The following is a 22,213-nucleotide window of genomic DNA, read 5'->3' as shown; positions in this document are numbered from 1 at the left end:
TAATTATGTAGCATACTGGCGCCATTTCGCGAACCTGGGAGACACACCTGGCCATGCTGTCAACATTGCTAAGATTGTAAGGGTTGAAGGACACATTACTGGTCATATCAGAGAAAATGAGGAAACGGGTGGGGGGGGGGGGGGTGAAGGAGGGGCAATGTTAGCTGCGCGTCCAGGTGCGTCTGGCAGTTTTCATTGCGAACCATATATCATATTCATGTTGACTTTGATTTTAAAAAAGTGAAATTGAGCTTAAAGGGGCATTCCAGACGATTTTCATAATTCAATATCATGTAGTAGTTAGTAGTACATAAATCAACAGGTCCATGTATAGATTTTGTGGAATTTATTGTGGTCCCAGAGCAGAGAACCAATACTCTTAAAAATCTTTAAAAAAAATACACTGAACAGTGACGATGACATAGAGCCTCATATATTTCAGAAATGTAGCAGTGTAATTTCTTACAATACCGCTTGCTTAACAAGTTCACCTGTGTAGAATCTAAGCATGTCTTCTTCTTTTGTTTTGTTGAGCCCCAACTAATGGATGCTTATGGTGAGGCTGCATACCATGTCATCATCCTTGTATATTGCAATTTGTTATTTTTATTCCTCATCCCAATCACTGTAAATTCTGAAACTCTGTGCTCGGTATATAGTGAAGGTTGTTCAAATGAAAAAGTCTGAAAATCATCTGGAGGTCTCCTTTAAGTAGCTCTTTCATATTAGTTAGCAGTCATTGGGTAGGAACAGGTGAGATCCTACAGGAACATTTTCATGTTTTGGGGGAATGAATCGAATACAATTGGGTACGTCGGACACTCGTCAACTATAACGATAAAGCGAGAAGGCGACTAATACAGACACAATCATCGAGGCACCTCGTTCATGCATGAGAACAAGAGAAAGAGAATTGTTCAAATTTATATAGGCGCCTCGTTTAGGACGAGAATGCGAGAGTGCGACTTGTTCAAATTCATCTTGGCGCCTCGTTTAGGAAGCAAATCCGAGAGAACGATGTATAGGTGCCTCGTTCAGGACGAGAATGTGAGAGGGCGACTTGTTCAAAAGTCAACTGGACGCCCCGGTCAGGATGATCAGTGGTTCAAACACATAGGCCTCTAGGCACCTCGGTCAGGGCGAGAACGCGGGAGGAGACTCATCTAGCCGCCTTGATCAGGACAAGAACATGAAGAATGCAACTTGCCAGAGCGTGATTTATTCAAGCCTCTTTCAGGACGAGAATGCGAATGGGCGACTTGTTCAAGCTCATCTTGTAGATGATCCTTCTCCAGGACGAGATCACAAGAAGGAGACCTGGGCCCCGTTTCATAAAACTTGTTATCAATAACAAGTTACGATATAGTTGTTATAAGCTACTGAAATCCTTGCATCTGACTGGCTGAGAGCAAATTATTTTGTCACAGAAATGTGGCAGTTGTTACTGATAACAAGTTTTATGAAACGGGACCCTATTCTAACATACTTATCAAAGCGCCTTGTTTTGGACAAGGATGCGAGGAAACGTCTTGTTGACTTGTCTAGGAGCCTTGCTCAGGTCGAAAACGCGAAAGGCCAAGAAAGTGTCTGGCTATGTTAATTTCATGCTTGATCTGTGTTATTATTGTATAGATCGTTAGACTTGTGAGTATCATCGTTCTGTTGTCTTTGAGAAAGCAATAACTAATTCTTATTCCTTCAGTTACGTCTCAAATTGTGATCTCGAATGATGATGAAACAAATTTCGATTTTGGACGAACTGCACACAATATGATTCACCAGAATTGGATTACTCATGGAAATGGATTTAAAATGTGAAATGGACCTTTAACCTTTCAATTTGAGCAAGAAACTATAAAATTTGAATAATATGCAGCATACAAAACGATCATTATCGTCTGCAAGTTGATTGGCAGGTGGTAACTGAAATGGCGCGTAACGCAAGAGACACAACTTTCAGGGATAAATCGATCAGACTGTCATCAACACTATCTGTCTTCAGGCGTTTAAGACTCTGTCGCCACAGTGCAAATAAATAGATGTCTAATTTCGGAGTTTTATTCGTACTCGAACTGGCTTTTGGGAGTTAATGTAGAATAGCTCTTTGGTAAACAAAATTATGTTGTCCTCTCTTGTTTACAGCGTAACGTGATATGTTCTGCGTCCATGCTGAGGCCGGCGTGTATTCTTTAGGCCAGATAATGGTTTCTTTTCGCGTACCTGTTATTGCGGGTGCCACCCACAAGTCCAGTGAAGTAGGCTCAAAAGGATGAAGGCTGTTATTACCTGACATAAAAAAAGTTTTCACATCTCTGCAGCGGTGCATGCCTCTAGCAAACAATCGGCTTTACCAGTACGGAGGAGATTCCAGCCAACGGTAATTAGATCACAAAATAGGGACTATATACGTCATGAGAAGAATATTGGTGACACAATTGATTAAAGTGGTGGTATATAGTGTTGGTGGAGATGAGGATTGGGCTTTTAACTTTCTGCGAGATACCAATAAACCACTGTTGAGTAATACAGAGCATACCATTCTAAGAAGAACTCAAAGTTTATTAGATGAAAATCGGTTTGGAATTGCTGAGACAAAGTAAAACAAAGCTATCCTAATAAAAGGTGGGACCCACATTTTATAAGGATCGCCCTTGTTTTGAATATCTCAGCCATTTAAAACCCAATTTTCATCAAACGAAAGTTGAATTCCTCTTGAAATCACACGCTCTTTCACATTTCATAAGAGGTTTCTTAATATCTCACCCAAAAAATGGTAGAAGTCTGAAGTTAAGTCTTAACTAAAACTATATCCGTATGACCCCTTTAACTATGACTGGTAGACTCCATCTCTTAACACATTCCTACCCCATTATGATAGCCCTCCTTTTGTCTTCTTCTTTCCTTCCTTTCATTCTTTCTTTCGTCCTTTCTTTCTTTCTTCTCTATCTTTCATTCTTCTCACTTCTCTCTCTCCCCAGATAGTTCCTTTTATTCTTCAGTGGGTATAAAAACCTGTATAGTATGGGCACTATAAAGTGGAGGAGTGAGCAAACCTTTGGGCTTGTATACAGATGTGACTCTGGTTTCGAACGTCCCTGCCGTGCGCGAGTATCTTCCATGGGCACGATAATTTACCCAAATTCAAGTTGTGCGTCAAGTTGTTGTTGTTGTTTTTTTTTTTAATGAATACCTTGCAATATTGGGTGATTTATTATTAGTTTGGTTTCGTTATTTTCGGCATGATTTCATGTCTTAATGTGACAGGGTCCCTGGGTTAAGTGTTGTTGCTGTTTTGTGTATTCATTCATGTATTTAATTTCAATAATTAATTAATCAATTTATTTACGCAGTTATCTTATCTATTTATTCATTCATTCATTCATTCATTTACATTTATTTATCTATTTATTTATTTATTTATTCATTTATTCATTCATTCATTCATTTACTTATTTATTCATTTATTCAGTTTCCAGTAGTAACTCACATAAAATAAGGCCACATTATATTGTAGTTCTCCTTTTCCTTTCCTTTTTTTTTTCCCTCCTCTCCTTCTGGTTCATCTAATCATCTTCTCACTCGTACCCCTGCTGCTGCTTTTTCTATATACTTCTTGATTGTACTTCCTTTTGCTTCTTGTCTCTCTTCTTCTTATGTTTATGCTACTTTTTTTCTCTACTTCTCTTCCCCCCCCCCTTTCTCTTTCTCCCTTAACTTTCCTCCTCCTCTTCCCATTAAATGCCATCTTCTGTTTGGCAGCAGCAACGGCCATGTCCATCAGCAAACTGAACAGCATCCCTGTGATAACATTATCAGAATTACTGAACTGGGCGGCTCCACTCGGCAAAACCCTGGACCAATGTCAAAATCTTTTATACACCGAATAACACTTAACACTTGACATCAGCGCAAGCAGAGGTCTCAAGAAATTAAACGAGAATGAAATAAAAAATGACACCTGCTTTTCGTCACAGACACTTTATCTGCAGTGATACATCTTAACAGCCTTTAGTGATTAGATAAAAGTGTTGCAGGGACTACCAACAAAACTTTTCTACGAAATGCCGAGAGAACCAGTGGACCTGTGAATCTTGTTAGATTTCCCAAGGTTTCAATCACGTCCGTTCGCCAAGTTCAAGTGAAAAAACAAAGTAAACAAGACCAGGCGGATGCCAAATGTCAAAATCACAATCTCGACAAACGAAACATTAGGCATTCCATAAGCATGTAGAACATTCATCCGGTAATGCAGCGTATGAGTAACAAACATGCTGTTGAAACTCAAATAGCATCTTTAAAGGGACACCCAATACGATTGATATTATGTTACATTTTGTAGTACACTTTACATGTACATACATTGATGGTGCCATGTATAGATTTGTGGAACAAACCAATACCCTGAAAAACCTGAAACATACACTACACTGAATCGTGCTGAACAAGGATGATAAATGTATTGGAGGCTCATATATTCCAATAATGTAGCGATGTAATTCCTTTACAATACCACTTGCTTCAACAACTTGACCTGTGTCGAATCTATTCATGCTTTCGCCTTTTGTTCTGCTGCCATGAACAATCGAGCATGCATTCTTGTATATGATGATGCTAGTATTGTCATCATCCTTGTTCACTGTGATTTGTTATGAATTTTGAAAACATTCTTATTAGTTATCCTATAATCCACTGTGACATCTGTAACTCTGAACCCAGTATAACCAATGTTCGAATGCAAAAGTCATCTCCTTATCCCCTTTCAAGGAGTGGTAAAGAAATCAGTAATGTTCTTGAGTGTTGTCACAGACTTCGCAGTCCATATTGATTTTCCAGTCCAGGGAAATTACGATTACATACATTCTTGACTCTAATGACAATGTTGACATGAACAGCATGGTAGGCAAGTGGTAGGCTATGTCTTGGTGGGAGATTGACGTCACATCGTCTAACATCGTTATTTTTCTAATTGGTTGGTAGTTATGAGCATATTGAATTGAATTTCGTGCCCCTACGCGTGGTAACATGACAGTCAGAACGCCTAATCGGCATCTCGACGAAAACGCGGTATACGTGCTGAGCGAACAATTATCTTCTATTAGCATGGTAGATTAGAACAGGATAATTGGAATTCCCGGAGGACGTCTGGTGAATAATCGTTATTGTTGCAACTCCAGTGACTTTAAAGGACGTATAGGTTTGGTTGAGATGAGGATTCAGGTTAACTATTTATGAGATATATATAAAAAAAAAAAAAACTTATATAAAATATTAAAAGAGCAACATTTCTAAAAGGAATGAAAAGTTTATTTGATAAAAATCAGTTTTAAAGTGGCTGAGATATCTAAAAGCAAAGCAAAACAAGGTGGTCCTAATGAAAGATGGGACCCACTATATATTACGACCACTTTGTGTGTGTGTGTTTTTTCTTTCTTTGGGGGGGGGGGGGATATATATCTCAGTCACTTCAAAACCAATTTTCATCAAATAAACTTTGAATTCCTCTCACTTTTCATACCTGTTAGTATTCATGTATTTAAAGTGGTTTCTAGTTGGATATCTCACAAGGAGCTAAAACCTGAAACCACATCTCAACCAAAACTATATCATCCCTTTAAGTCTGAAACTGGGAGTGAAAGGAGTAAATCTTGGACCCCGGCGCAGACAAGGGGCATAGATGTGGATAGTAACCAGGGAAGTCCCTGATAATTCTGACCTAACGTACAGTGCTCAACCAGATACAGTATGTGAAGTTTATCCCCAACCTCCCTGTGGCAAATAAAACACAGTCGTTGAAGGTCTCACACCTGTAGATAATTTCCCATAGACACACCTGTTTCTAATATATACAATAAATGATCATCTATGTAAGAAATTGAACATGCATGAACTTGCACGGCGATACCAGCTCGACCAATGGATTTTCGACTAAACGAATCAACTATGATATAGCTAGGAACCTATATAGTAACGTATATTATTTCATGAACACATTACAGTCAAACAACCTTGGAGCAGGTCGACCTGATGATTCAGTTGTGGCTGTTAAAATGAGACATCTGAAGAGTGAACTCATGACACAAGAATCTCGGCATGTTCGTGAAAATCATATGAAAATCATTCCCAGCGTATTTCGAAATGAATACACACATCTTTAAATCGAGATGCATATCTGAGCAGATATACATACCCATCAAGTCATTTTGAATAGGAAAAAGTTAAGAGGGGAAAAAGATTGAAAAAGTATACTTGTGATCTTGGTTGGATGGCTGGGTCTGATTTACGGTAGGAGGGACACAGGATCGAAGAGGAGAACACGAGAAACTCGCGCCAAATTGAAACAAGCCGTCGGCCCATCAAACCGGCCAATTCACCTGGGAAGTGGTCGTACGACTTCCAGTTGAATAAAAGACCCCTTTCGGTGATTGGCGCGCGCTTTTAGATTTTCAGAGCATGATCGGTTTGAGGTGATCAGCTCAATTTGCAATTATCCACAGCTGATGGTACGCCTTGAAATCGCAAATTGCCTCTCAATTATCTCACGCCGGGGACAAGGGGTACGAAGGGGGAATTGGTTGGCTGACTATTCAGTTTTGAGAAATCCTGAAAAACAGGTTTTAAGTCGCTTTCTACATGGAATGACGGTGAAATATTCCTTGAAAACATCTTGAAAAATACACTTTCACAAGTCCATACCAAAAGGTGAAGTGTATTGTCCCCAATATCAGAAACAAACACTATCTATCCACTTCTGATCTCTTAAACGCAAAGCGTCATCCCTCTCGTGAAAAATCGCTAGACAAATAGTAGAAACAAAGCCTGTGCGAACGCGTAAAGAAACTTTTACGTACTTTTCTTTTTCACACCATAGTTTCGGCTGATTGCGAGCACCGAGTTCCCTTTCCGTTTCATTCACTCGAATGTTTGCACGCTGCCCACTTGACTCCGAGAATTGCATCGGCAAGTGCAGCTTGACAGTCTCGTTTAATGAAAGCTCTTGTCCTTTCCAGGGATAAATATTTAGACGGTCACGTGGTGTTATCACATGGTTATGGGTGCCATTAAGTGAGGTTTGTATGTGGTGAGTGCTGCTGTAGTAAGCAAGTTCAGTTCGAGCACTGCGATGCTGCGTCAATCAATGTCCAGCATCCTGCTCGAGACAGATAGTTGTCCCCATTTCGTAAAATACAGTCGATGGCACCGAAATCTATCGATCTAAATTGTATATATATATATATATATATATATATATATATATATATATATATATATATGGTGAGCACTGAGGAAACAATGAAACTGTTCCATTGTTTTATCATCATCGTGTTATTCATTTGATCATCATGATTAATATCATGCAGTGGTGTTGGTAGTAGTTGCTGTCATCATGATGAGGTAATAGGGATACCATCACCATCACTATCACAATATAATGATCAACTACAGTGACACACACACATACACACACACAAAGCAAATGAACACAGAACCAACAGTGCTTGCATGATCTGACGAGGAGGGTACTTCACTTTAACAATTATTGTTAGTGTGATTGAGCAAGAGAATTATACATGACGCCCGCTAGCGACAGAACGCGTCTATGATCTCCTTCTTCCCAATGGCTTGGTGCAAAGTCCCCGTAGAGTTTGACGCAGCGATCAGTTTTTGTCGGTGCTTCGCCGCGGTCGTCACGAAAGGAGCACGCCCCTGTTTTGGCTGACACCTGGGCGCAAAGAGCCTGTCACCAAAGTCGGGAAAATATTTGGGAATCTCAAATCCAAACCTCGGGATTTTCAAGAAGCAGCAAGAGCACAAGTACCCTATATTTATTTGCAAAGGTCGGTGGTAGTTGCTTCATTTTCATACCTGGTGTTCGCTTGGACTCTGGAGCTGTACAGCAATGATATCTCTTCTCATGCTTTCTCATGAAATTTGACTCCCGACCAATCACATGTCTCCTCGCTAGCTCCTGGAAGAGAATGGTAGACATGACTGCGTGCACCTTCTCAGGAATCTTTTAAGGAAAGACTTAACAGAAAGTGATTGATTTGAGCTGAGGGAACGAGTGACTTGAGAGCTACCCACTCAGTCTCTTCGTCAATTGATTCAATGCGCCGGGCGGGAGTAGTTTAGTTTCGACGTGCTGGCTGCTTAGAAACGGCTCGTGAGTGGTGCTGTCTTTTGATTGGAAATCATTCCTGACGAGAGTGCCCGATGTCGATGTCTACTCCGTGATCTCTGTCATAGATCTCCGCTGACAAATGATTTGTGGAACTCGACACGACAGCTCGTGCTGTTTGCGTGGACTCGCTCTTTCCGCTCGATCCAAATATCGCTCATCCCGCTCCACCTGACAGAAGGGAGGAGGACCCGTCCTGTACTCCATTGATTGACCCATTTTCGGATCCGCGTTCATGCCTTGCCTTGACGAGCGACCCATCCCCCATCGCATTTTACCTTGTCAGAGATCATCACGCTCGACGTATGTGATAGATCTGAGTAGGCCTAACATTTTCTCCGGATCGCAGTGCTGCCGCTACCAGGCACCACATTCGCGGGTCTCTCTCGATCATTCTTTGAATGCACAAGGCAGGAACTGAAGCATTCTATGCCGCTCGCATCGCATTGCAACAACGCGATCGCACCAAACAATTCAATGCTCGCATTTTTCTTCAGCCTACGTAATGGTAAATCCAGACGGTGAATCTGCATTTAGCAGAAATTTATCAACCCCAAAGTCGTCAGACATTTCCCGTGTGATTGGATGATTGACCCAATTGTCCCTGCGCTGGCAGACATCCGTTTGTTTACAGCACGCATCGCAGAGACCTTCGGATCGTTAGCCATAATTCATCGCAAAATTAAGTGATGTAATCAAATCTCCATTATTGGCGCTGTTTGTCCCAATCTCGGACAGTCGAAATAGCAATCGTATTTTTCTCATATGAATGTTGGATTCTTGGATGCAAAGGAAACTTCTTACGACCTACTCCTTGCCTACGCCGCGCTCGTAATAAAATTTCGCAGCTCACGGTTGTACGGACCCATTACTGTTAGTCTTTGGAGTGCAACCCTGAGTCATTATTAACCTTATAAAACTTATTCGTTTGATCTACGATTATCACTTGTATGCTCAGACGAACAGGTAAACGGACAGCCGGGCAGACAGACAGAAAGCGAAAAACACATTCGGAGAAATATACGGCACTCCATTGCTCATCGGGGGACTATAACTGTCTTCTCTTTGAGAGCGAAAAAGACAGTTTTCTACAGTCGTCTGCAACGCATGTCTGCACAAAGGCGCGTTTCACGCACGATCAGGCTTTATCACTTACCAGGGCTCCGCGTCCGTCCGAGGGTTTATTGAACTTTCTTTCCCCGGTTCCTGCCTGAACTCCGAATGAACGCAGAGACAAATTTAATATTGGCGTGCGCTAAAGATTGATGAACAACTAATCAAAGGGCTTCATGTTTTGTTTTGTCATGAGGATAGCTAGATGATTACAATCTGCTTTGGGCCTTCAGTCGTAAAAGAAACCTAAAGGAAAGAACGCATGAACAGTGGAGGGGTAAAATACAGGGAGGATTAGAATCAACTGGTTTTTGCTTTGGCTGCCCATGTGTTCATGAGATTGAGGTGACATCTTTCAGTCCTTTTGGAAGATTTCAGAGAATTAGCCTGGTGTGAATGTTCAGCTTATTGAGCAGGAGCATTCTTCGGCTTTTTTATTATCACTTCGTGATAGAATTGGAGAATTCTGTGACTGGATTTAATAAAGCTCAGTGTGCCAAGGATGGAATCACGTATCATCAACGTCACGCTCTTTGTCGCATCCGTGGCGGTAGTGTGTGGGATTGCTGTAAATGGCTATCTTCACAGCTCAGGGTAAGTGACCTCGCTTCAGTTAAGATCCCCAGTAACCTCTTTCCGAATCGATTTCTGCCCGCGTTTTTTACGTTTAATGTTTTTATGTATATGTGTTGTTATTTTTGATATTATAGTTTGATTTAGTCTGTCGTGTTGTGGGTGCTAGAGAAGTATTAAAGGTGAATGTGTCCATAATGGATGGGTGTGTAATATGTCATTCTGGGTGTGTGTATTGTACAGCCATCCTGACACGAAGAATTCTGCTGTGATGTTTAAACAGCATATTACATTGCTATGATTTATAATCAGAGCTGAAAATGCTAAGGCTGCGATGAGAACTGATCATGAGGCTTACAAAAAAGAATACGAGGATTTTTTACTTCCAGCGTTGCCATGGTTGCACTTGCAGTATCATGCATTTCTTGTGAGAGAGAGAGAGAGAGGAAGAAAGATGTAAATATTTTTGCGGACTCGACTGACATGAGAATAATGTTGCGTGTCTTTCTGATGATGTATTGTGATAAGGTTTCTTGAAGGCAAATTACCAGTTTCTGATCTTCTTTAATACCTGGACATTTTGTACCAACTTTGACACATTCATATTTTTTGTTAGTGGCACCTACATCTTTTCTTTAACAAGGCTCCTGTGTTCCACGAGATGTAAACGTTCGTTCATAGCTCCATGGTTCCACATATTGTAATTGTTGCTTCATACTATATAGGCCTATATCATATCAGCTCTCACGAGATGTTCTTTACCATACTAGTTTAATTTGCTGCTACTTTAATAGTTATAGTACTGGTTGACCGAATGTTTCTGTAAGGCATATCATTATTGCATGACTTCGTTATGACTCAATATCATGTGGAATAATTGAAATGACCTTTATAAAAAAAAAACAGAAAGTGCTCTTCAAAATTTCAAAACAGCTGTAGGCCTATGTCATTAATTAATAGGATAAAAGTTGCAATGATTTCATGAAACTGCATACATTGTATCTATAAGCCTTCATTTTTGTGGAGATACAAGAATAGCTAGATTATTTTCTATAATATCATAACACAATGTTCTGTGTCACTTGTTTTGAACTGATATGTTGCCATGACAACGAAGGAGCTCAGTATTTTTTGAACTGCTCTCGAATTACATATATCTCTACAGACTGTATAAAAGTAGACTATTCTGATCATCAGACTCATGTTGTGCTCGTGTCATTAGATGCCCCCCCCCCAAAAAAAAAGAAAGAAAGAAAGAAAGAAAGAAAATCAATATTTTGTGACGGCTTAACTTGAGTTAATTGCGATTAGAAATTACAGTACATTACGCGGCAGAACTGTCTTGCTTGCAAAGATGAAATCATGTCGTCCGAAGTTCAATTTCCTCACAGCATCTCCCTCCCCTCGCTTCCCTCGCCCCTCTCGCCCCCCCCCCCATAAAGTTAGTTTATAAAATATTAGTTATGCCCTATAAACGCTTCATTATTGATGTCAGAACGGACGTTGAACTTCGCTACTTGACTAGTTGCGAGGTAAGCCATGGACGCTAAGGGTAAACCGGTCGACACATAATATGTTTGCATTGTATGGGGAGATCCCTTTGGCATGTTCGCGTTAGATGTAGTTTCCCAACGACCTATCGTTGTTCCATCATTTTGACTCTTCTCGATTCTCGAACCACCACTATAATCGAGTCTTGCAGTTTGGAAGATATTTGGGACATGTATATAAAACTTCCATAGATTCAATTAATTGTCTTGTCGGGGCCCTTGGAAAGACGATGATCTTGTAATGCCCTCCTATACTTTCAGTTAACTTTCACTGTGTGTCAAACTTGAATATAATCTTCGACTTCTTTCTTGCAGTTTTGTCTGTTGCTGTTATAAAGAAAAGTATAAAACCAAGCTGCTAGATACATGAATCTGTTGTACTTCTTTTTGAGAGAAATGCATCAACTTGTGACTTGAAATTATTGATTGGCATATACTGTTATACTAGATGTTTCCACCTCAAAATTCACTGCGCACAAACTTCCCTAATAGTCGAGCTCACCCGCACGTTATCATACTTGCTTGTTTATGTGTGGATGTTCCCTCAAAACACATTTTTCTCTCAAGTACATCAAGCCACTTTGCCTGAGTGATAACGGTGAGTTGTCGAAGCCGTGTGAAATGTACTCTGTAAACAGTCACATAGTTACCCTTCTCATTCGTTTATAAACAAACCGGATGTATACTTCATACCAAAGGGGAAGCTAGAATGGTTAGCAATTAATAGCATGGTAAAAAAAATATAGGTGTGACTCGTGTGAGAACTTCTTCAACGCATGAATTTGCCAGTCACGAACAGTGAATACCATTGCCAGAGAATATAATCGCACAGAATGCGGAACTCCGTGCATGAATGAATTTCCACAGAACCATGATATCTCCTCAATGATTGTTTGTTTGTTTATTTGTTTCTTTGGCAATAATTTCGCAAGAGCTGATGAATGTGTGTTTTTTGTGACATTTCGCTGTATCTTGCGCGGTCAACAAATGGCGCTTTAGGCCTATAAAATGCATTGACGATGTCGGTCCATTATGATTCTGCCTTTTGGCACCGTCGGTACTCTCCCCCTTTTTGCTTTCTCCCCTTGCATCCCTCCTTCTTGTATTACTCCCTCCCCCTTCTCAGTCCCTCTCTAAGCGAGCATCATGTCACATGACATTGATGGTCAGAAAAAGAAAATATCTCGAAAGTTTGACCCGAGAGTGGAAATGATCATGACGTAGATACCTGTGTGACATTCCTAAAATGTCTATCTAAACCCTTCCTATAGACATTATCCCATCCACAAGCACACCGTTCACATCACTCGTACGTTGTCCACCGGGATCCAATAGATAAAGATTCACAGTTTGCTCACAACATTTATCTCTTCATATTAATATTTTATATAGTAGATATCTATAAGTCTATCGAGAGAAGCAACGCAATGGTAACATTCTGCTGCCGGACAACATCTTTGCTCCCCCTGAACCCCCATCTATCCCCCTCCCATCCCATCTCCGAAAAACAAATACACCAAGCAAAACAAAAAGCAGTCCTAAAAAGACAGAAGTATAGGGTCTACAGGTGACAAGACCGATTTCAAGTTCTTCACTGAAATTCCGTGTCATTCTTTTGAACGATTAAAGTCGATTTTACTGCTGAAATCTAAACTGACAGGAGAAACTAGATTTTTTTTTCAACAATCGTGAGAGTTTAAAAAAAGCCATTCCATACTCATCGTATGTATTATAAAAGCGCCAACTCGACACCATGTGAATCTTCTGCAATTTTGTTTTACTAAAGGCTTATTGTGTGCAATCACATGACAATCTCATTTTGGCAAGGTGCAATTAGTCTTTCACCGCCCCTCCCTCAGAAGGTAGGATGTCTTTGTGCGTGGGATCTATTTCCAGGAATGTAGAAGACATGTTTTTGGCAGGTTTCGAAGTCGCATCACCTGACATGAATCCAGGTCAGGTCCGACATTTCCTGTCCTCTGATATTGGCAGGTTCCAAGACTACAGTTTCAGCTTCTTCATGATTTAATACTGCTGTATGTCAACTTTAAAGGCATTACTTTCCATTTGTAGATGAAACAAAAACCCAGATTTTTAGTGCTTCCAAATAGTTCTAAAATGTGAGTTAGAGATAGAAACAACCATTGTAAAATGTTAATCATTATAATCAATGTTAAGTATTGGTAATTTAATGCTAAATGTGAACAATAGTTACAATAAAATTGTTTCTAGACTTAACCATCTACAGTTATAGTATAGTAAAAGAAAAAAAATCTCCTTATATTTATTTTGGGCTATATTGTAAATGTTTATATGGTAGGATGTTTTGTGATACAACTGACCTACGCATGCATCAGATGTGATAACTAGAACATTTCTAAATCACTGCTCCCAATGGTAAACATTACCTTTAACTTACAGTGTGGAGTTGCACTGTACGTTTTCTCATGCAGGCGCCAGCCTGAAGTGAATGTGCTTTTCAGCTACTATATACCCTATAGCATTACCGTGTTTTGATATTTTGCTCAAGCAGAGACCGTAAATGTAGTGTCGGGTAACTTCTTTAATCCTCTTTGCTGTTCCTGTTAACTTTGGAGAAGACTGATAGTTTTCAAACAATTTGCCGAATGACCCAAATAATCTTTTGTTAGTTGTGAAAGGACGTATTTTAGACTTGTCGTAATCCAAGAAATTCAAGGCTTCGTTTCCCCTTTTTTAAATCGAGAGTTATCAATGATCTGACATTTTGACCTTTAATGACATAGCAACTTAAATATCTAAAGCTGTATCTCGCGCGGAGCAATTTTACACCCCAACTAACAAAAGAGTTTGCAAACACTTGAACAAAGGCTAAAGAATAAGATTGGTGCTGAGAGGGAATTAGGTTGCCGTATAGAGATTGTTATTTTGTGGAACGGGACACTTTGGGAATAATGAATGAAAACAAGCTTACTCGTGGCTTCAATGAGCCGAGGCGTATCAGAAAAGATGAGAGCTAAAACTCTGTTTTCTTATTATATTCGTGATATTATAAAAAAAACAACAACAACTAATGTTTCCCGCTGTACTCGTATAGCGACAGAAATGATGACATTCATATAGATATTTATTCTATGCCAGCTTTACGTAAAAACAGTAGTAGTGAATGCGAATGGGAAAGAAATAAGCTAGCACTGTTGTCCTACGTTTGACATTAAAAAAACATGAATTGTGATCACTTTCGATATCCTTACAATGTTACATCACAAGTAAAAAAAAGTTTAATGATGAAACTCCCAATGTAAAGTAATCCGAAATTGGTGCTGATGTGACTTCAGACGAGTAGGCCTACTTAAATATTCAGACGACCTATACAGTGCTTGGAATTGTCATTGGCAACAGATAGAGGGGACAATAATAAAGGGGGAAAAATGCAGCTAAAAGAGAGGCCAGTGAGAGAGAGGTATGAAAAGTGGTGAATACCTCACAATGGTTTTAAAAACATTCTTTATCTACTCACGCATTATGGCATCACCTCCACATAGTAGGCCTATACTGCATGGTTATTATTATACAGTTCGCCATTCCGAAGGTTCGTTAATCTGAAAAAAAAAGTCAGTTCGTAATTCAGAAGGTTCGTTAGTTAGTACGCACCATTTTTTTTTTTTTTTCGGATTAACGAACATTCATTTTCGGATTGACGAACCTTTGGAATAACGAACCTTCGGAACAATGCCACAAACCCTATGTTTCATTTTCGGAATAGCGAACATCAAGGTGTCGGGAATTTTTGTGTTTCCTAATAACGAACCTTCAGAATAACGAATCTTGTTTCATTTTCGGATAAACGAATCTTCGGATTAACGAACACCACCCGTACTATTCCAAAGGAGGTATCACACATATACCTCCTTGCACTTTCACAGTATAGGTGTCATTGATCATATATAACCGGTGTCTTGGGAAACAATCCTCTGCTCCTTTAAGTATACAGTGTACCTTATTGTTATCATAAATACATACATTTTGTGTGTGTGTGTGTGTGTGTGTGTGTGTGTGTGTGTGTGTGTGTGATATCGGCGAAGGTGAGGGAGGTGGATACAATTTAAGAAAAGTTTATGAATGCGAGATAATAGGAAGTGTCGTATTATTGCAAATGAGCCGCATCATCCCAATACGATTTGGCAGTTGCTATATGTTAACAAAGAGCTTGGATATTTTTCTTTCTTTCTTTGCATGCTTCTGTCTCCCCTTTCCCACATGCAGGAAAAAAATAAATCAAACATTCTTCTCCTGTCCCCTTGTGCACATTTCTTTCTCTCTTTTTGATGTTTTTTTTTTCGGTTTTTGCGGTCAGAATTATACTCGCTATTATAAATACGCTTACTATCAATCCAAACCATCGTCAAGTAGGACTTTTTAAATGCGGGGTCATGTGGAGGCGAATTCGCCAGTCCTTTCATTTTTTGGGGGGAGCTGCCTTTCACGAAGCAGACGACAAAATATGGAGGTGAGAAGGTCACGGTTAATAGTGGCGCACATTTCAGGCGATGTCAGATAATCACTGACGACTTGATCCCGATGCGACCTCGCGGAATTTGATGACACTCGGGGGGAATGAGCAGTAGTTTGGTGCGCGGCCCATGGGATGGAGGTACACATAATCACTGCTTTCAAACCATGATGATGAGGCATTCCCACCTCGTCGAACATGAAACATTACACCTATATAGTATACAGTCAGGGGGATGTACTGTCGTTATTTGGGAGTGCCTACTGATGCCCATAAACATTGCATATCTTTCTCCTTTTTTTTTCTCTCTCTCCAAATTTTCTTTCACTATCTATGGCCATTTTCTCCGCATGGGGTTGATAATATTATTGTTGTGCTCGTTTTGTCTGCAGAGTCAGACAGCTCCATATTTTGATGTACAAACCAAACTGCGTATACCAGTCTTGCATCGATTGCACCGCAGAAATAATTCATCACGTGTATTCAACACTGACACCGGAACTTTCACTTATTACCTTTAAAGGTACTGTTTACCATTGGGAGCAGTGATTAAAAAAATGTTCGAGTTATCACATTTGATGCATTATATATGTAGGTCACACACAAAACATCCTACCATACAGAAATTTTGCAATGAATCCTGAAATATAAGGAGATATACCATAACTGTAGACGGTTTATTCTAGAAACAATTTTATTACAACTATTGTTCACATTTTGTATAACATTGATTATACTGATTAACATGTTTACATTGGTTGTTTCTGTCCCTCATTTACATTGTAGAACTAATGTAAAGCACTAAAGGTAGCTTTTTTTTGTTTCATCTGCAAATGATAAATAATGCCTTTAACTCCCATTTCACTTAATCTCTCCATATTTCCATTGTCTTCTTCCTCATCTCTGTCTACTTCTAATTATAATCCCTCCTCCTCCTCCTCCTCCTCCTCCTCCTCCACCTCCTATTCCTCCTCCTCCTCATCCTTCCATCATCATAACTTATTCGTCATTCTCTCCTTTATAATATTCTTCAACGTTATTAACAATAGCACGATCATTTATTTTCCTTCCTTCATGATAATAGTAATGAGTATGTTGACCGTCTGGAAAAAAAAAAATCCCGCAGCAACTTGTAATTGCACGGATTAGTCGCATGCAGATTAAGACACATTCTATCACCCATAACCAGATACGAACAAAATATTAATAAATACTGAAATGATGACCGAATAGTAATTGACGCACGTAGGACTAGGAGGAAATAGATTGAATAAAAACCTACGTATTTTTTTTAGTCATTCAGTATTGTGTTAACAAAACGAGTGTCAATATGCAATATCCATAGTTTCCTTGGTTTCTTCCAAGTTTCTTTCCAGTTTACCACATTTTCATCAGTTTACACAATTTAGTGTTCGAGATCAGTTATCGATCCCCTCTTTCCACTCTCTCTAGAGATACCGTACCATGGTCAACACTGTTGGGATTTTGCTCACCCTCCCTCCCTCCCCTACTTTCTCTCTTTTTTTTTTCCATTTCCTCTCAATACATGTACCAATGTTTGGCTAGCAGTAAATTTTGATAGCCATTTTCATTTCTGTCTCGTCTGTACTTCCCCTTATCTCCTCGGTCTATCACCCAAACATCACGCTAAAGAAAACGGACGCACATCGATAACAGTTACGGCACACGCCGCGATAAAATAGCGCAGACGACAGATAACTCGGTCCACTTTGCGAGGGCCTTGTCACGGATCACGTGATAACTGATGTCGTAATAATTGTGACGGAACCTTCGGGTCAACCTCCAATATGTCACGAGGAGGAAAAACATAGGAGTGGCTTGGCTGTAACTTCTTTATCACTTTTTTTTTCTTTTAATGTTACATGTCAGAATGGTTTATGAAATGAAGAGAGATTTAATTTCACGGCTGACATCTGAGTTTGAACATCTGCACCACCTGCACCCCACAGTTCATTAACCCGTCGGATTCATTCCGCATTGTGACGTGTTCGCAGCAGGTTGTAACGGAGAGACTTTCTTGCTTTGTCATGCTCGTGCTGTGACTAAACAAGTTAAAGTTGAGTTAAAGTAAACTGTGCTCAATTGTGACCCTGAGGTAAACTCCAAGAGTGGTTATGAAATAATAATACAATTCATGTCACAGCTACAGAACAGACTGTTGATCAGTAGGCCCATGACCCTTTCTTTGTTGAGATACAGTATTCCTGTTTCTAGCAAAACCTATAGTTCATTAGGACTCAATTCTGATCGAAATAATGTCACTTTTAATGTTCTGAAGTCATTTGATTCATGTGTTTCATCAGTCAGTCAAACGCCAATGTTTTAAGCTCTTATTGATAAAGTGTCGCATGCAAATTGATATGTGACATCACAATGGAATTAGTTTGTATGAATTGGAATAAACGGTGCAGGTCATTGATTATCCACCGTAACATACAAGACTGTCAATCATGATCAGGAATGGTATTTTGGTGGATCTGGCATCGAATGCAGAGTAAGCAGCTGGTAATGGTAATGTAATTGGCCTGGAATTCGTTTTCGTCAGCTCCACGACGATAGTATCTTTTCGTGCGTGCAGGTGTATGCGTGTGCGTGTCTGTGCCAGCTCTTTATACCAGCCATTGCAGCTGGCGCGGCGCCCCTTCTCGGCTGCGTGACAGCGCACGAACCACGCATCACACACTAATAATAACATCATAACGTCGAAATCAATATTCTGACAGCCAGTTGCCTCCGTCATTGAGTATATAATACGTGATTTGCTAACCTGGAAGGAGTATAGTTGCTTTTTCTTAACCTTTTGCCGAACTTTACCTCTTTCTTTGTATATATCTATCACTGCTATGATCTGTCTTTTGTATGATTAATGCGAGTCATTGAAATTAATAAGCACGAATTGTGCTCTCGCCGAGTAGATGAACAATAATTTCAGGTATTTTGTTGTTGTTTTTTTCTCTATAGTAAGGGAACTGGTGCGATCAACAGTATATCTGGCTTTATAGACGGAACGCGTTACAGCTAGGTGAGAGATGGCGTTATTTTGTGTTTCGAATTCTACTTTTCAACTAACTTCTGTGATTCTTTAGAGTATGTGTTCTCTCTCTCTCCCTCCCCTCTCTTTCTCGAGAGACATATAATCTGTCAAAAGATTGATCTGTCTTGTTCCACTCGGAGAGCCGCAAACATTAACAATGATTCGCTGAATTAGACGAGTCTTAACGATAGTCACAGTTGAGCGACTAAACTCGGGTCGTTGCCCAGTGGTTTACTTAACCTTGTTTGAGATAAATGTTGCGCTGTTTGATCCCCGTCTTTGTATCATAATGTTTGTAGATCTAGAACGCGCCACCCTGAATTCTTTGCTCCGTCTGAGAAGTGAATGATTCGCTATACAATCGTTGGCCTCACTCTTTAATGTGAATAACGAAATATCATACCATACATGCATGGTGGGTGATATGTCGATGACTAAATTGCGATGAATTTGCGAGTGAAGAATGTCACAGAGAATCAGACTAAACAGAGATACATACTGAGAGTGCGAGAGGTCGCAGTTTTTTTTTTTTTTTTTTTGGGGGGGGGGGGTGGGGATTGTATGCTCTCTTGAATGTATCTTATAATGTAAATCATAGTTGTTTGGATGTGCCTGATATACTCTCACTGAGAGAAAATGTCCTGCTATTTTGATGTGTCAAAGATTTTCGCGCTTTGTAGCTCAGAAAAAAAAAAAGAAATCGTGCCACAACTTCTCTTGACATGGTGCTCAGGCTTGAAAACATTCACGGAGGATAGTGTATATGGACCAAAGATATTGTTCGTACAGAAGGAAAATTTCGACCGTCTCTATACAAGTCTCGATTCCAGGTCGATTCCAATAGCAATCCGGCGAATATAAGAGTCAACACTTTTTGTATCATTGAGGCACTTGAATGACTTAAGCACCTACTCAAAATAGCTCTTTCCACCCTTGCTTCACGAGCCAGTCACCATCTATACTTACCCTCACTCAATGATGAGAGAAAACACCATTCAGTACTTGTGAATAGCTCTTTAAAGATTAATTGTTATAATACCATTCATCGGTCCAGTAGTTCCCCAAGCCACTGAATGTGCTTTTATCTCTTTCTACCGTAATAATAAATTGGTGTGATTCGTGTGCCTTGTCACAGATGTTAACGCTCGAAGCAAGGAAGTGAATAAAATTACAACTATTATGATTGCTGTCAAACGCAGCTGATGACGAAAGTCGCTCAGGGCTCGTCTCGAAATATCGTTCTAGAAGCAGACACTGTACAGCTCCGCTTCAAGATCTAATGTGGAAGTGGAATTTCGAAAATCATGTTTGCCTAAACCAGGGAGGTGAGACAAAAACCAGCTCATGCTCAGGGATGATAATCTCATAACTCTTTTCGTCCAGAAAAGCAGAAACAAAACACCAGCCTCAAAAAGGCCACAACAAACCACGTATCATAAAAGCATATCGTCAGAGTTTATACGAACTGCCCCGACAAAAAGCCTTTTAGCGTCACTCTCAGATTTACCGTCTTTCAGATTTATCTCCCTGTTAAGATGTAGAGAAAGAATGTTGTCCGCAAAACATTACACAAGTCTGCTAAAAAGTAAAAATGAAGTGGACAAATTCTAAGATGTGATCACGTCCGTAAGAAACTCAAAGGATATGTAGAGCTATCTACCCTTCTCTACACTGTCACAAACTCATCTCAACTGTCATCCCGACGCATGTAACTTGAGTAATGAACGTGCAGAGTATATTTTCGTGTGTGTGTGTGTGTGTGTGTGTGTGTGTGTTTGTGTGTCTTTGTGTGTTGTTTGGCAGTTTGTTTGTAACATATGGAATTGACACCACTTCAGTTGGTGAATATTAAATTACTGTTTGTCACCTTCAGATTTATGTGCGTCATTCATACAACAAATAGTGACCACATGGCAACGTAGTCCGTGGTTCAGCCATCGCGCACCTGTCTCTCTGAGTACTGATAGATACGAGAAGAACACACTTTAACAGTCACTGTTTGAATCATCCATTTGTCTTACATTAAAAAAAAAGAATAAAAAACACAATTTCTGCAGAATTGTGTTATTTATTTCAGACATGATATCTGTGCCTCCGGGCAGCAACTGGAATGATTTCGATATTGCTTCGTTTAGAATGTTAGTAAACACTCGCGAAAAACTGCAACAAGAAGGCATAATTTGTGGATGAGGTCTGACCCATTTCTGCACGAGCACGTATTACAGTAATTAATAGGCGCAAAATGTACAGGTCTCGTTTTCAGAGGCAGTTGCCTGCAATATGCAAGGATAAAGACCTAACACATTAATCCGTTTAGTGTTAATTTAACCATAATTTGCACTGATATAAAGAGCGGGCAAGGATGCGCAATAGTAGAAACCGGAATGATGCTAATAAACATCACGTGGGAGCAGAGAACACGTTATTTCACTAATGTAATGGCCATGGGGTCAATGACGTGTACAGTGAATATCAAAATCTCATCTTGTGGAGGATACTGAAGCACTTGACAATAACGACGGGAAATTCAAGGAAATATGATTAATTTTCTGACAATACCAATCGGCAGTTTCACCATTGTATGGACACCCCGGATGGACACGTGCCTCTTCTGATGTTTAAGTGATTTCATCTGGAAAAGTGTAGATATCTAGACTTTTAGACAGTAGGCCTATACCTATAAGCTGGAGATGTAGGCCTACTAAAGTCAGTAATTGATATAACATTTTGTTGCACGGGGTTCTCTCTATATAGCAGTCCGAAATATTCGTATTGTTGATGTTTTTGTAGTTGCTCTTCTACAAAAATAATCTTTAAACGCATTTTCTTTTTTTTTCTTTTTTTTTTGTAAAATGCTAATTCAAGACAAGCAAGTCGAAAGAATAGAACATGATTACAAATTTCTAGGTATCAATCAAAGGAAAATTCCGGCTGATTTTCAGGGATTTTTACTTTTGAACAACTATACATTGGTTATCCTGGGTACAGAATTTCAGAATTTGTGGTCATTAGGATAAAGAACAAGAGTGTTTTAAAAAATTTATAACAAATCACCATGAACAATGATGTGGGGGACTCAAGAAAGAAGAATAAAAGAAGAAAGCATGCATGAATTCTATGCAGGTGACCTTTTTCAGCAAGCGGAATTGTACAATGGAATCGCATTGCTACATATTTCTGAAATATGTGAGCCCCTATACTCATGCATTCTTAAGGCTACGTTATCATCCTTGTTCAGTGTAATTGGTGTTGGG

The 22,213-nt window shown here is 39.7% G+C and overlaps 1 protein-coding gene across 1 annotated transcript in view; it reads left to right on the top strand.

Moving 5' to 3' along the window:
* Window positions 1-7,696: 7,696 nt before the first annotated feature.
* The window catches only part of LOC140240449 (epidermal growth factor-like protein 8), a 99,053-nt gene continuing 84,536 nt past the window's right edge, over window positions 7,697-22,213 (top strand). Inside the window, exon 1 of the mRNA XM_072320220.1 lies at window positions 7,697-9,883. Coding sequence (XP_072176321.1) covers window positions 9,792-9,883 — 92 coding nt within the window. The 5' untranslated portion in view covers window positions 7,697-9,791. The remainder of the gene's footprint in view (window positions 9,884-22,213) is intronic.

This window comes from Diadema setosum, chromosome 17 (genome assembly GCF_964275005.1).
Source record: "Diadema setosum chromosome 17, eeDiaSeto1, whole genome shotgun sequence".
Lineage (NCBI taxonomy): Eukaryota > Metazoa > Echinodermata > Echinoidea > Diadematoida > Diadematidae > Diadema > Diadema setosum.
This window is presented reverse-complemented; position numbering and strand designations above follow the sequence as displayed.